This window comes from Gavia stellata, chromosome 7 (assembly GCF_030936135.1).
Source record: "Gavia stellata isolate bGavSte3 chromosome 7, bGavSte3.hap2, whole genome shotgun sequence".
Classification (NCBI taxonomy): Eukaryota; Metazoa; Chordata; class Aves; order Gaviiformes; family Gaviidae; genus Gavia; species Gavia stellata.
The window spans coordinates 44,603,722-44,616,569 of NC_082600.1; the positions used below are offsets into that span (position 1 = coordinate 44,603,722).

Genomic DNA, 12,848 nt, shown 5'->3' on the forward strand with positions numbered 1-12,848 from the left:
TACACACACTTGTATATATATGGGTTTGTGTAATTATACACATAAATTGTGTGTTTGCACACAAATACATATTTTTATATTGATATGTATATATACATACACAATCAATAATACTGGGCAGCCATTATCAACTTTTAGAACTTTATATATGCACACATACATACACGTATCTGCACAGATGTATACACATACATGTAGAGATCTTCAAATGGTGTCTCTAAGTCTCAACTGTCAGCAGAAATAAAATCTAATTTCAGAGTTTGTATTCTTACTGACTACAGATACAACTGTGGTCATGGTGCTAGGACTGTCATCAGTGACATGTATGCACCTACAGCCTTTTAGCTGGAAACACAGCTTACATGAAGTAACAAAAATGGACTGTTAGTTACTGAAGGATCATGTATTACCTGAAAATTTGTTTCCTTCCAACCAGGTTTCTTGGCCAGCATTCTTACTAGAGCTTGGCAAGGCATTTCACTTCTCTCCATAAGCTCAACAGCCTAAAGGATAAACATTAAGTTAGCCAGTGGGTCACAAGTGATACAAAACCCAAAGCACAAACAAAAGTTACCTCAACTGTCCTGTAAATATTTTCTTAACACTGAACTAAGTTGCAGAAATTCTCAGCATAAGAATTTACCTGAAAAGCCTTACTACAAGGCCCACTTTTACAAGGAGTCCATTTTACACATACTGAGCCAACATTTAAACTACAGCACTCACATTGCTACACTTCATATGTTCTTTAATAAGTGTCCTTACAATCACTATTGGCCATTCCAGCCCTGGGAATTTAACTAAAAAAAAAAACCCAACCCCAAGCTACAGGGTTTTTTGGGGTTTTTTTTGGTTTTGGTTTTTTTTTTTTTTTTTTTTTTTTTTTAAGATGAAGTATACTGTGCACCTTTCACATTGGAATGCTGACTACACAGCAGAGATTAAGCCTGAATATAATCTAAATTACTGGCTTTACTTGTTGTTACGCTTATCCATTCCACTGAAACTGTCACATCTTTACATTTGAGTAAAGCTGGCTTCTGCAGCAGCATTTCAGTGCAGCCAGTTGCCAGTTCCTAATTAGTCACCTTTTCCACTAAAATATTAGAACTCAGTTGCAAGTGTAATGGTGTAGCAGTACGAACTATTTGTACATCTACAGTTGATGCCTTTTTGAATGTGAACTCTCAAAGGTCTTACGATGGATACCATGGGAAGAAAGCCAGGCTTCCCATTTGAGTGACACACGATGCTTTTTTGTTTGTAACTACATGAAGCACTCGCCACCAGCTGTGAAGACTGCTAGTATTATATAAGGCTTCAAACATCAACTGTTTGCTAATTGAAGTTTTAGTATTATAATCAATTGCTGCCTAACATGCAATCAGCAGGGACTTACTTGCAACAGGTTTTGCCCAGTCATTGCAAAGCGTTTTGTTTAAACCTAGTTATCTTTGACACTAAGCTTTAGAATTGCTTAGTGTTTTAAAAAGACCTCTGTCCATCCTCAATCCACATACAACTATTTTTGACACAAGCGTAACTATCTACATTAAACTAAAAGACTTAGTCCGCTGTTGCTAGGGAATAAGAGCCAATTTGAAACATGTAAGCCACTTGGATTAAAAAATACTGGTAAAAGACATCTGAAGTGCCGACATATCACTACTACTGGTATGTCTTTTAAAAGAGTTACCAGCCCTAAAAAGCTGATGAAATTATTGCTTTCTCTCTCTTTCCCTCCCTGCCCCTGTTCTGATCAACTGCTACAAACTTACCTTCTGAAACTCCTCCATGCAGGCAAGCCTCTCTTTCCAGTTACCACTGTCCAACTGCTGGATACAAGAAGCTGGAAGGACAGCAGCAGCTTTCTCTTCACATACTTCTATCTGCAGGCAGACCAGAACAAGGTTAACACCTCAGTGTAGCCCTTCGGAGGGAAGCAGCAGCCTTAAGGACAGGTAATATACTAGAATGACCCTTGCACTGTGGTGCATTTACAAAATACGAAAAGTTTTCTGTTGTAGGTTGAAATATTTTGTATGGATTAATAGTTCAGGGGCCTTATAAATTTAGGAAGCTGCTAAATTCTACTGCAACAGAAAAGTAATCCCCGAAAAGTATGGTAAGTTGTGCAGACAGTCAAAAATAATCCTGAGTAGCCACTATCTACTTACAGAATCAAGAAGAGGAAACCTAAAAGTTACAAGATAATTTTGCATGAAGTCTGAATAAACATTCACAGCAATGATTCAGTGGTTGATCAGTGTGGATGGGAGAAGACATATCTTCTGCACTCATTTTAGCAAAATGAATTTAAAGTTATTTAGTATATGAAAAATGATAAAAACTTCCCTTGTTTCACTGGTGTCTGTATCACTTTCAGGAAGTTTATACTCATTTTCCACTGTATAACTAGCAATATAAATGGGATACATAATGGAAAGTATTAATTCTAAGCAACACTCTAAAGATAACTGACAGTCCAAAAACCTTGCAGATACATCTAGCAAAGCTTTAATAGCTTTTTGTTACTGTTTGATCTACAGATAGCTTAGTTTACCTGGTTCCCTACCAAGAAGATAGGTAGATGCTCAATTAACATGCAGAATTCAGTAATTTTCTTGACATGTAACTTAATGCGAACAGCACAGAATAAACTTGCATTAGTTCATTTAGTTATTACTATATTTACTTCAGATTTCAATGTAAACCCCGGAATACTGTATTCTCAGGCTTTTAATATCGGACTCCTTCAGCAAATCATGCATCCTAAGTTACATATAAAGTAGTCATATCGTTACTTTTTTGATCTGTTCCTAGTTCAGGTACATGATACACCCTATTATATTAGCATGATTTATTGTTAACTGTCTTATATGGCCTGGTACCAACAACAGCCTGAAGAACAGACATACTTACCAGACTATATCCAACATCCATTTTACCAGTTATGAATTTTATTTATTTAAATGTATTGCTTTCCCTTATGCTAACAAAAAACCCCAGCTTCAGTGAAAAATTCCGTAGTAGATGAAGAACTGATTAACCAAAGCTACTTATACAGAGGACTGCATTTCTGAGAATAGCGTAATACTCACAGACAGCTCCGATTCAAATATTTCTTTGGTCTCAGGACCCTTCTTGCCTTTAGCCCCAGCACCTCCCACACCTGCAGCTGCAGCTGGTTTGCCTTTCTTGGGTGGGCCCCCAGACTAGAAAGGAAATGGACAAGTTAGCCAAAACCAAACAGGTCTCTAGTTCATCAGATATCAAAAGAACTGCTGTTTTTCCACATTTCTACATTCTTATGTCAAAAACCTCCTATCTCTCTACCACCATAACAGCTGCAGGATAAGAAACAGTTTTCTGCTAGAGCTTATTTAATTCATGTGTTGCTTTCAGACTAGCAGGTTTTATAAAACATGTACAGTAACAGGGACACAAGACAATGAAAGGTGAAAAGGGAAAGCATGTATGTATTTGTGAAGGTCCAGGAAATAATGACTTCATCTATATATTCTCCTATGGATACTGATTAGATATTAAACTTGCAACTGCTCTCTCTTTTCCAGGCTACCAGAGTATCAAGATTTTTAAAAATATGATCCATTCTACTATTCACTTCCAGGTTTCCCACCTGGAGAAATAAGTAGGGTATTACAAAGACCACCTATAGTGCTACTTAGGTCAATTTTTAAAATCCAAATAATCATTTTAAAGTAATAGAGGCTAATGGTTCAAATTATTTATGGTAACAAACTAAAAACAACACTGAAGAGACTACTCAACACTTAAGTTGTAACCTTGCTAGTTATAAGAAGAGACATTGACTTCAGCCAAAGATTACTATATCACCACAGAGCACATTAATGTTACATCTGAGGCTCCTCTGAAAGGCTCCAGTGGTCTATCACTATTTCAATATCAAAACCTGATATTAAGACGTAAGTGACAAAACAGTTTGTATCATTAAAAACCAAGATTTCATCAAGTACATTCTCGGAAAGTCCCAAATTCTTTTTGTTGTTGGGCTCACCTACTCCTACAGGAGGACAGTGATTCCTCAGTGGAAGGAGACATTCAACAGACCACCTTTGATCTTCAGTAAGTAACTATTTGACGCAACCGCAGACAACTGTGATTGTCTGACAATCTCTTACCTTCACAGCAGGAGCTTTTTTCAGTGGTCCTGGTTTGGTTGCTGCATCTTTTGTTTCTTTATCTCCACCAGTCCCTGAAAGAGCAGGGGTCTTTCCAGCAATAGGCTTGCCTTCTTTTTTCTCAGCAGTTCCTCCTGTCTTTTTACCATAAACCAGTTCTACCTTCTCAGCACATTCTTTAATCTGACAAGCAGTTTAAAAAAAAAAAAAAAAAGGAAAAAAGAGGAAAGGGGGGGGGAGAAAAGAGTTATACAGCTACCACAATTGGATGTACAGTGTCCCTTCAACAGCAGTGGCTTAAACTTAACTACTCTAGAATAAAACATGAAGAGTTCAAGTTGTTTAGTTCACAAAATTTTGTTATCCTGTGTTCCTTACAGTAGTAATGTTAACCAATCCATGGCATCAGCCATCACTGTATTGCTAGAATAATTTTCCTAGTTCAAAATGAAGTGCATTTATACACATAGAAAGCATTGACACCCCCCCAATGCTTACAGATGCTCTAAAGACTAATTCTTAGCACCTTAATTATAAAATCATCGTTCAGTCAACAAACCTGTTAGCTTATGCAAAAGCATGAAAGCTTTGTTGTTGGAAAGCAAGTCTTTAATACCAAATCCTGTCTAGTAATACAGAATTAGACCATGTGGTTGGGACCTAAAACCCTAAACTTTGTTTCAGACAACAGAAAATGTTCAAATACAAACAAAACCCCGCATACAAACAACCAACAACAAAAAACAAACCACCAAACCAAACCTCCCAACCCGCCTCACAGATAACACAGCCTTGAAGCCAAACATAGGAATGAGAAGTTGCGATGTTAACATACTAATGCATTTTAGGTAATGGAAGTCAAAGAAAAGATGCTTGATAATCTAGCAGGAAATAAAGAGACTTTCAGATTCCCTGAAGAGATCTTCTCTAACCTAAGATGCATCTTAAATGGATAAATGGAGCATTTTTTACAACATTTATGATAACAAACTCACCCGATCAAGCTTTAGTTTGTCTACATCTGCTAGAAAAGGATTCACAGCTTTCTCTCCAGCCACTTTCAAGGCAGTGCCTAATGCCTCAAATCCAGCATCTCTTACTTCAGGAGCAGAATCATTGATATGCTGCAGAGAAAGACAACTTGTATCATATGACTTGCAGCTCATATCTAAACAGATTCTTAAATCCATCTTCTGTATAAATCCCTCTCTCCTTTTTCAAAATCTACATCTACTACAGAATAACCCTTAACATTCCACTGCAGAAAGAAAAGAGTTGTTTTTCACTTCTGTTTTCCTATGTACTGATCAAGTCTGCTGTTTCTCAGATAGAGCCAGTTTCCCATCTTTGGATCTTTCATACAAGAAGAGGGTAAACATTCATGCTTTAATAGATACTGCAACACCATGAAAGTTGACAAGGAGTTTGAAGTTCTGCAACCCTGTTCAAATCTCCATTTTTGAAGCCAGGGATATTCCCCATAACAAGGAAAGGGCTATTTTGCAATGAGAAAAAAAAATATACACATCATCATCGTTTACACTGATAAATGCTCTAGTGTAACTGCAGTGTATGAATCAATGATGGTTCTTTTATTCATGGTAAATGATATGTAGCATTCCAACAAAAGCTTGCTAGAGATGTCTGCAAGGAGCAAGTGGCACAGTGCCCAGAATTTTAATAGTTGCAATCACTGTCTTAATTTATTATAAACTTGGTGAGTCTTCAGTTTCAGAGAACCTAAGAAAAAGGAGACTAAACTGTTCCCATGACTGACAGTCATCTTCAAGTTTGACATCAGTCAAAACTGACTGATGGCTATATAGCACTCAAGAACTCTTTAGTCCTTGGCACTACCAGAAGAGTCTTTCTCCCAAAACAATCCAACACTTCACAACAACGGTGCTCGAGTCAGTACCAGAGAAGTACCAACTCCTCCTGCTTTACCTTGAGAAGTGCAGCACAGAAAGGTTTTAACAGGCTTTTTGGCAGAGTAGAAGGTGTGCAGTGACGGAAGCTTCTTGCAATGAAAAGGGATGTTTGTTGCTTAATTGTTGGGTTTTTGTTGTCCATCACCGCCAACACATCTTCACTTATGTTCTGCAATGTGGTCTACAGTGTTGGATAAAGTCATTAGTTTCAGTGAAGTAAGAGAAAAGCAAATCAAAATCACAGACCAATTCTCAGACAATGGGAAAACTGTCACTCTTACTTACTGTAAGAAAGATTGCATCGATGGCCTCCTGCAGTGCCTGCACTACCTGAGGCTTCTTCTCTTTAAATTTCTCCAGGATTGTTGGAACAACCTATGAAAAAGGGAAAAACAAACAAACAAAAAAGTCAATCCACTCTTCACTAATATAACTGGAAAGCCTGACAGTCTGCTCCCTGGTATTTTGCAGAGGAGCAAATAACGCAAACATCACTGCTGCCCCCTCGAGGGGTACAAAACAGCAGTATGAACTAGTTTATTCTAGCCAATCTCCAATATTAAATTCATTCCAGTCAATCTACTAACAAATATAGATTTTTGAGCAATTTCATAGCAAAGCTAAACAAAAGGCAGATACACAAGTTCACATAGTTACAGATGAATAGTCTGGCTCTACTGGTCTGGAACACAAAGCAGTAGAATGGAAATTAAACAATTTCACAGCACAGAGTGAGTGCTGTGCTCTCGTACTATAAGAATCCAAGCAGGTATATACCCTGTCCCCTCTTTCCCAACTTCCTGACAGCACTCAGCATGGCTCATTAAGAAGCCCTCATTTGACCCACATCTGACAAGACCATGGTTCTAAAGCAACCTGAATCCTTCCTGGAGCAGTATTTTTTGGATCTGTCACCTTGAAAAAGCACACCTGACACTAAACTATGCCACACTGGAATTTCACAGCAATTTATACCCAATCTAGCAGCTCAGTCAGTCACTGCTGAAAAAATAAAATAAAGACAAAAACTCAGCTGGAAAATAAAATAAATAAATAAAACATTGGGGGCGGGGGGGGGGCACAGAATCAGCAGACATTCTCATGCACCAGTAATACAAGCAGCTCCATTTAAGTATGGTCTCTGTAACAGTAAGAACTTCTGTCAGCGAGCCAGAAACATGTAGAGCTTTTAACTGTGGAAAGCAGGCTATTTTCAAGATTTTCATAGACAAGACGCAGTTCATAGTTTGGAAACAGTCTGATGTCTTACAGAAGTTATAAACTCTTGCAAAATACAAAATAGATTTTTCACAGATAATGCTTTCTACTCAGAAGTTGACTACGAGACCTCAACCCCTTGTGACCTAGGCTCAGCTGGTATCCTTTGCTGGGCTGCAACTTGCAAATTCCCTTTTCACAATGACTTTAGCACTAAAAACCTTCAATTAATATAGAATGGCACCATAAAGACCCTCACACCTACTGCAGGTGCTAGACACCCCTAAACCCTACAGAGAACAAAGTCATAGGAAGGAGATACTTAAAATCATTAAGTCTCTGTTTCAGAAAATGCTGACAGCTAGAATGAATATTTTTTAACGTGGAAGTTAGAAGCCATATCCTATGTGAGAGAGGGAGGGAAGGAAGAAAGGTCAGTCCAGGGCTGCCAAGGCAGTCAACAGAGGTGAAGTTGGCCCACAGGCACTCAATTACAGCGAGTAGTATGGTTCTATGCTTGATTTCATCACTCTTGTTTTAACATAGACTGCAGACTGTAACGTTACAGTCCTATATTTAACTAATAGAGTTTATAATAATCCCACAATTCTAGCAACAGTTCTATTTTATAGCACTTCAAACGCCCACTCTCAGGAGTCTACATCTTCCTCACCAGTAAATAAATCCAGCAAACAAATCAAGTGAACTGGTAAAATGAGTGCTGAGATTATGCAATTCATAGCTGCCATTACAGTACTGAAAAAGTAATCTTCTCAATGCCATTTGCTTGGCAACCATGGGGCTATACACTTATTTCAGAAGCTCGGCTTTTTCAATACTAACTCTGTAGCTATGAGGGTCAACCTTTAAAACACAAATTAAATGTAAACAGATGTAAGAATGCTTCTTACAACTACACCTTTCAGAATGAAAGAAACTTTGTCCAAACTGTTGTTCAGAGTTCAGGAGACTTGAATGTTTCTGAAGCAATGAGATTCAGTAACTTTCCAATTCATCACAAAATATAACACTACCAGCAGCCAGACACATTGGTTCTCTCTGTCTCTAAGCTCTACCCCATCACTCTTGCTTATCACAAGAAAAAATTCATTGGGCAGCTTAAAGAACACAGCAACAGAGGCTTGAGAAACAAGTGAGATAACTGCAACTAATTAACAGCTCCCTTTCTTTCCAGAGACTGGTTAAGCTTTCCCATATTCCCTGATATTAGCTGTCAGTAAGCGAAGAGTAGCAAAGGAGAACAGAGAAGAGCATTAAACTAGATCACCAGAACATTTTGGTACCAAGAATCTCAGTAGTTTGGCTATTTAAAGCAGACAAAAAACCCCACAAAACCCAGACAACAAACAAAAAACCCACCACCAACCCTCCCCCAACCAACCTAAAACATACATCATGGAGCTACTAAGTAGAATTCAGGTTCAGAAGCTATTTCTTCCCACTGTGGCCTACAAATGCATTTCTGTGGGTGTATCTCCAGGATGAGGTCGTGTAAATAAAGTTCATTTCATGGCAGAGTAATTCAGAGTTGTCTTAGTACAAAAGATTTATTGCAATAGTAAGCTTCATGTTGCTGAATGTGAATAAACAAGGTCCTTTTAATCTTAAGCTGCAACAGATCTTGGCAGATATTTCACTGCTTGCTCCATTAAGGGGTAGGTAAGCATTCATAATTGTACAGAGAATACCTTTGATAAATACCAAAGGTTTGACAGGCAAAATAAAAAAAAAAAGAATAAGGTATCCAGCATCAATGAAAACAGAAAAAAAAGTACATACTCTTACTTACATGCCCTGCATACTGTCCAAATTTCTTTCGGAGGCCAGCAGCTAGTCCAGCAAGGCATTTGGCAGCCAAAGCAACTAACATAACATTTGTATCCTTTCCAACAACCTGAAGAGAAAAAAAAACACACACCCCCCAAAACCAAACAATGTTAAAGATCAAAAATGCAAGTTTCAGAGACTTGGAAGAATTTCTTACAATAATCAGTGGGCCACAGATTAGGTTATTTCCACCACAGTTCCAGCTATTAACATTCTACTCCTGAGTATTATCTCGACTGTAACTTTTAAAGTATAATACAAATACATTAAAAAAAAAAAATTAAACCACGTGTGCACCCTAGGTTTTATCTATTACCTTTTTGAGAACTTTCACCAAGTCTGCATAGTCTCCTGATTCCAATTTGGGATTTTTCACCAGCAGTTCAACAGCTTCTAGAGCTTCTTTCCTTTCTTGCCACTTTTTTGCTTCCTGCATAGCAAATAATTTATACTCATTTATAAATGCAAACAGTTCTAGAGAAGCATACTTGCCACAAACCATAGATTTTAAAACTTAATTCTATCCTGAGAAAGCCAAAGACTCCCTTCAGTTCAACATAAAAAATTGCAATGAAATATAAAATACTGTCCTTTCCCAGGAAATATCTCAGCTCCTTAAAATTACAGCTTTCTTGCTGGTAAATCAAATTTCAAGACTTTATTTATTCATGTTAGTCGATATTTTACTTACACTAGTCTGTTATTATCCATATAGCAGTAAAGCATACATTGCAGAATGCTAGTAAGTCTTAAGACTCATTAGCTCCACACGTCATAGAATTAACGGGTAGTATTTAAGTTTATGCTTACTATTTTCTCGTAGAAGTCTTTGGGAAGCTTGGAAAGAATTTCTACAGCTTCAAGCAATTCATATGCATCTACTTGTGGTACAGCCTCTTCCTCATCATCACCTCCTGCAACCAGAAGGGAGAAAAATATAAGCAGAGAGCCAAATGAAATCTTGACTACAGCACCACCTAAGCCTCATTTTTTAAGTAGTACTATCAGCAGTTGTGATTTTGGTATTCCAAAGGACAGATACTCTTTCATATAAAGTTTTTGCCCCAGCTACGTTTTCTTGTTGTGTACTGCACCCAACATGGGTTGCACCCATTTGAGTAAAAGCACCTTTACAGTTTAATGCATTCCTTCACAAATAATATACCAGTGATACGCTTTCCAATGGAGTTCAGAGATTAAATAATTTACCTCCATCTGCATCTCCTCCAACGGCCTGCTGCTGCTCAAATTTTGCTTTCAGCTCTTGTTGGGAACGCAGGAACCTGGTCTGCTTAGGAGCAGCTGATGACACTTTGACCCACTCTTCTTCCAGTTCTTTCAGCTGCCAAAAGGGAAAAGAATCATGGTATCAGAGACATTTTGTACATACCCCAAGACAAGCAACGCTTCATGGAAAGCAATGGAGCTTTCCCATTTCAAAGCCAAGATAGCATTACCTTTCAAGTTCTTTTTTCTGCCACCAAAGAAGTGAATTCCCCTTCACATTCCCTGTTCAGGAGCTTTTGACCAAGTATACCCACAGAACAGAGTATCATCAACAAAAATATCAGTGCAAAGCATTTACGTAAGAACAAACTGTAGAACAGTCAGAATGGTGTGTCCCCTCTGTAGAAGCTTTAAAATAAAAATGGCTGAGCATGAAGGAGGATCTTCTTGTTACAGCCATGCTATTATTATACACCAAAACTAAGACGAAACAACCACGTTAGCTACATTTGATGAGACAGTTGGGTTTTTTTTAAACCACGCCTTTTTCCGGCAAGTTACTGCTTTCCACCTGAACACAATTAACTCAAGTGGGTAGGATGGAAGGTTGCATAAATAATTTATAAAGTTTTAAAATAACGGAGTGCTCCAATAACATAGTTATCTATCATAATGTAATGCCACTTCCCAGAGTGGAACAGTCACATCCCGAGCACCACCAGAACAAGTCTGAAGGGCTGCGTAGAGGAAAAAACTTCAGGAAAAAAGAAAACTGAGAAGGAAAATGGTTGGCTTGAAGACTTTCAGTGCAGGGCTCTTTCATAAGGGTAACCATTTGCCCTTGGGTTAGGTCTCCAAGAAATACCGTTCTACTTCTCCAAACCCCTCCTCAGTTTCAATATGATGCTTCTCCCCACAACTTCACATACATTCAGAGCAACAAAACGTTGTCATGATTTCTTTACAAATAATAACGAAGGAGTAACATTTTAGGTAAATTTACAGGAAGCTAAAAAATAATGTTGCTGTTACTGAAAAATTCCAGCTTTGACTTTAAGAATGCCCAATACCACAGGATCAGGGAGGGTGAGCATGGAAGTGTTTTCTCAAATGTCTGGATACAGAACTACTTTCTGCCTACCTGAACAGAATTTATGTTCTGCAATGGAGGTCTCAGAGCATCCCTTATCCAACGGTAGATCTCCACAGCAAGGAGCTTGGCTTCATCTCGAACAGCCTTTTCCCGAGACTCAAAAAGTTTTGGCAGTACTTTAATGATTGGCTTCAGTGAGATTATTTTTGAACCAAATTCACTGAAAGTTAAGAACATGGAATAGCATCAGTGCCCACGTAGGAACCAGAGAGTGATTCACAAATAATACTTGATTTTTTTTATTTTTTTTTTTTTAAAACGATCTATGAAATGCTTCCAGTGCACATTTAGGGATTGTGTCATTTACTCAAATAATTGTTATAGCTACTATTTTGTGAAGCTACTAAGCTACTGTAAAATTTATGAATATTTTTCCTATCATAATTACCCTCCACACCCAGCTTGGAATTACAAAATCAGGCCTCTGAAATTACTTCAAAGCACTTAATCCTATCTGCTGCTTAAATCTGTTCCCTTGCTGGGGGAAGAAAAAAAAAAAAAAAGAAAAAGAAAAAAGTGTCCTTAGACCAAAATTTGTATGACCTACTTTTTTTTTTTTTTTATCAGAGTAGAATCTCCTTTGTCTATCCTTGGAGGCAAACTGCAATAAAAGCATTAGTCACTTTTCCACTTGTTGGACCAGATAATTATAGTGAGCCTGGGTCATCTTCACAGAAAACACACGTGTTGAAATATGTGCTGCTGAAAGGACACCTAAAAACAAGTTTCCCCAGCCAATTGCCCTTCCCTGTCAGCAGATTCTACGTGTTGTTAAACTTAGTACACTAAAGTTCCTTCTTCAATCACTGCTGAATGAGAACACAAGAACTTTCTTTTCATAATAATAGTAAAGTTAACTGCTACAGTTCTTAAAGCATCATATCTAAATCACCTCAGAAGCCACACATTATTTTTTTATTCAGAAGCATTTCTTTTCCTTGAGAATTTTGAATTAACCTTTCCACCAATCACACTTTTTCTTCTGCTTCCCTCCAATCAAGTACCACATGAAAAAGCTAGTGAAAACGGCTGCTCAAGAACTAAAAAACTTACATGTCTCACTTTCTAAAAATTCTAGTGCTAAATATTTTATTGCCAAGCCCACTTTGAGCAATACTAAGTATAAAAACCTGCAAAAGAGGCTCCAGTCTTAGAAAAAACACAATTTAAGTGGAGAATACGAACAAATGAGTTGCCCAAGATTTTTATTTTTCTACCAAGACTCAAAAAAGAGCATATTAGGAAAAATGCCTATGCACTTATCCAATTCATATTATACCTAATTCATACAACACATGAAAGAACAGA

The 12,848-nt window shown here is 37.7% G+C and overlaps 1 protein-coding gene across 2 annotated transcripts in view; it reads right to left on the reverse strand.

The window, feature by feature from the left end:
* Positions 1–12,848, reverse strand: part of CKAP5 (cytoskeleton associated protein 5) — a 41,950-nt gene that overhangs the window by 25,693 nt on the left and 3,409 nt on the right. For both annotated transcript variants that reach the window (XM_059819336.1, XM_059819335.1), the window contains exons 4-15: positions 11,529–11,700; positions 10,370–10,502; positions 9,971–10,074; positions 9,477–9,590; positions 9,123–9,227; positions 6,380–6,469; positions 6,111–6,275; positions 5,159–5,287; positions 4,164–4,346; positions 3,102–3,215; positions 1,779–1,889; positions 411–503 (exon numbers count right to left, since the gene is read on the reverse strand). In XM_059819336.1, the coding sequence (XP_059675319.1) occupies positions 411–503; positions 1,779–1,889; positions 3,102–3,215; positions 4,164–4,346; positions 5,159–5,287; positions 6,111–6,275; positions 6,380–6,469; positions 9,123–9,227; positions 9,477–9,590; positions 9,971–10,074; positions 10,370–10,502; positions 11,529–11,700 (1,513 nt within the window). The remainder of the gene's footprint in view (positions 1–410; positions 504–1,778; positions 1,890–3,101; positions 3,216–4,163; positions 4,347–5,158; positions 5,288–6,110; positions 6,276–6,379; positions 6,470–9,122; positions 9,228–9,476; positions 9,591–9,970; positions 10,075–10,369; positions 10,503–11,528; positions 11,701–12,848) is intronic.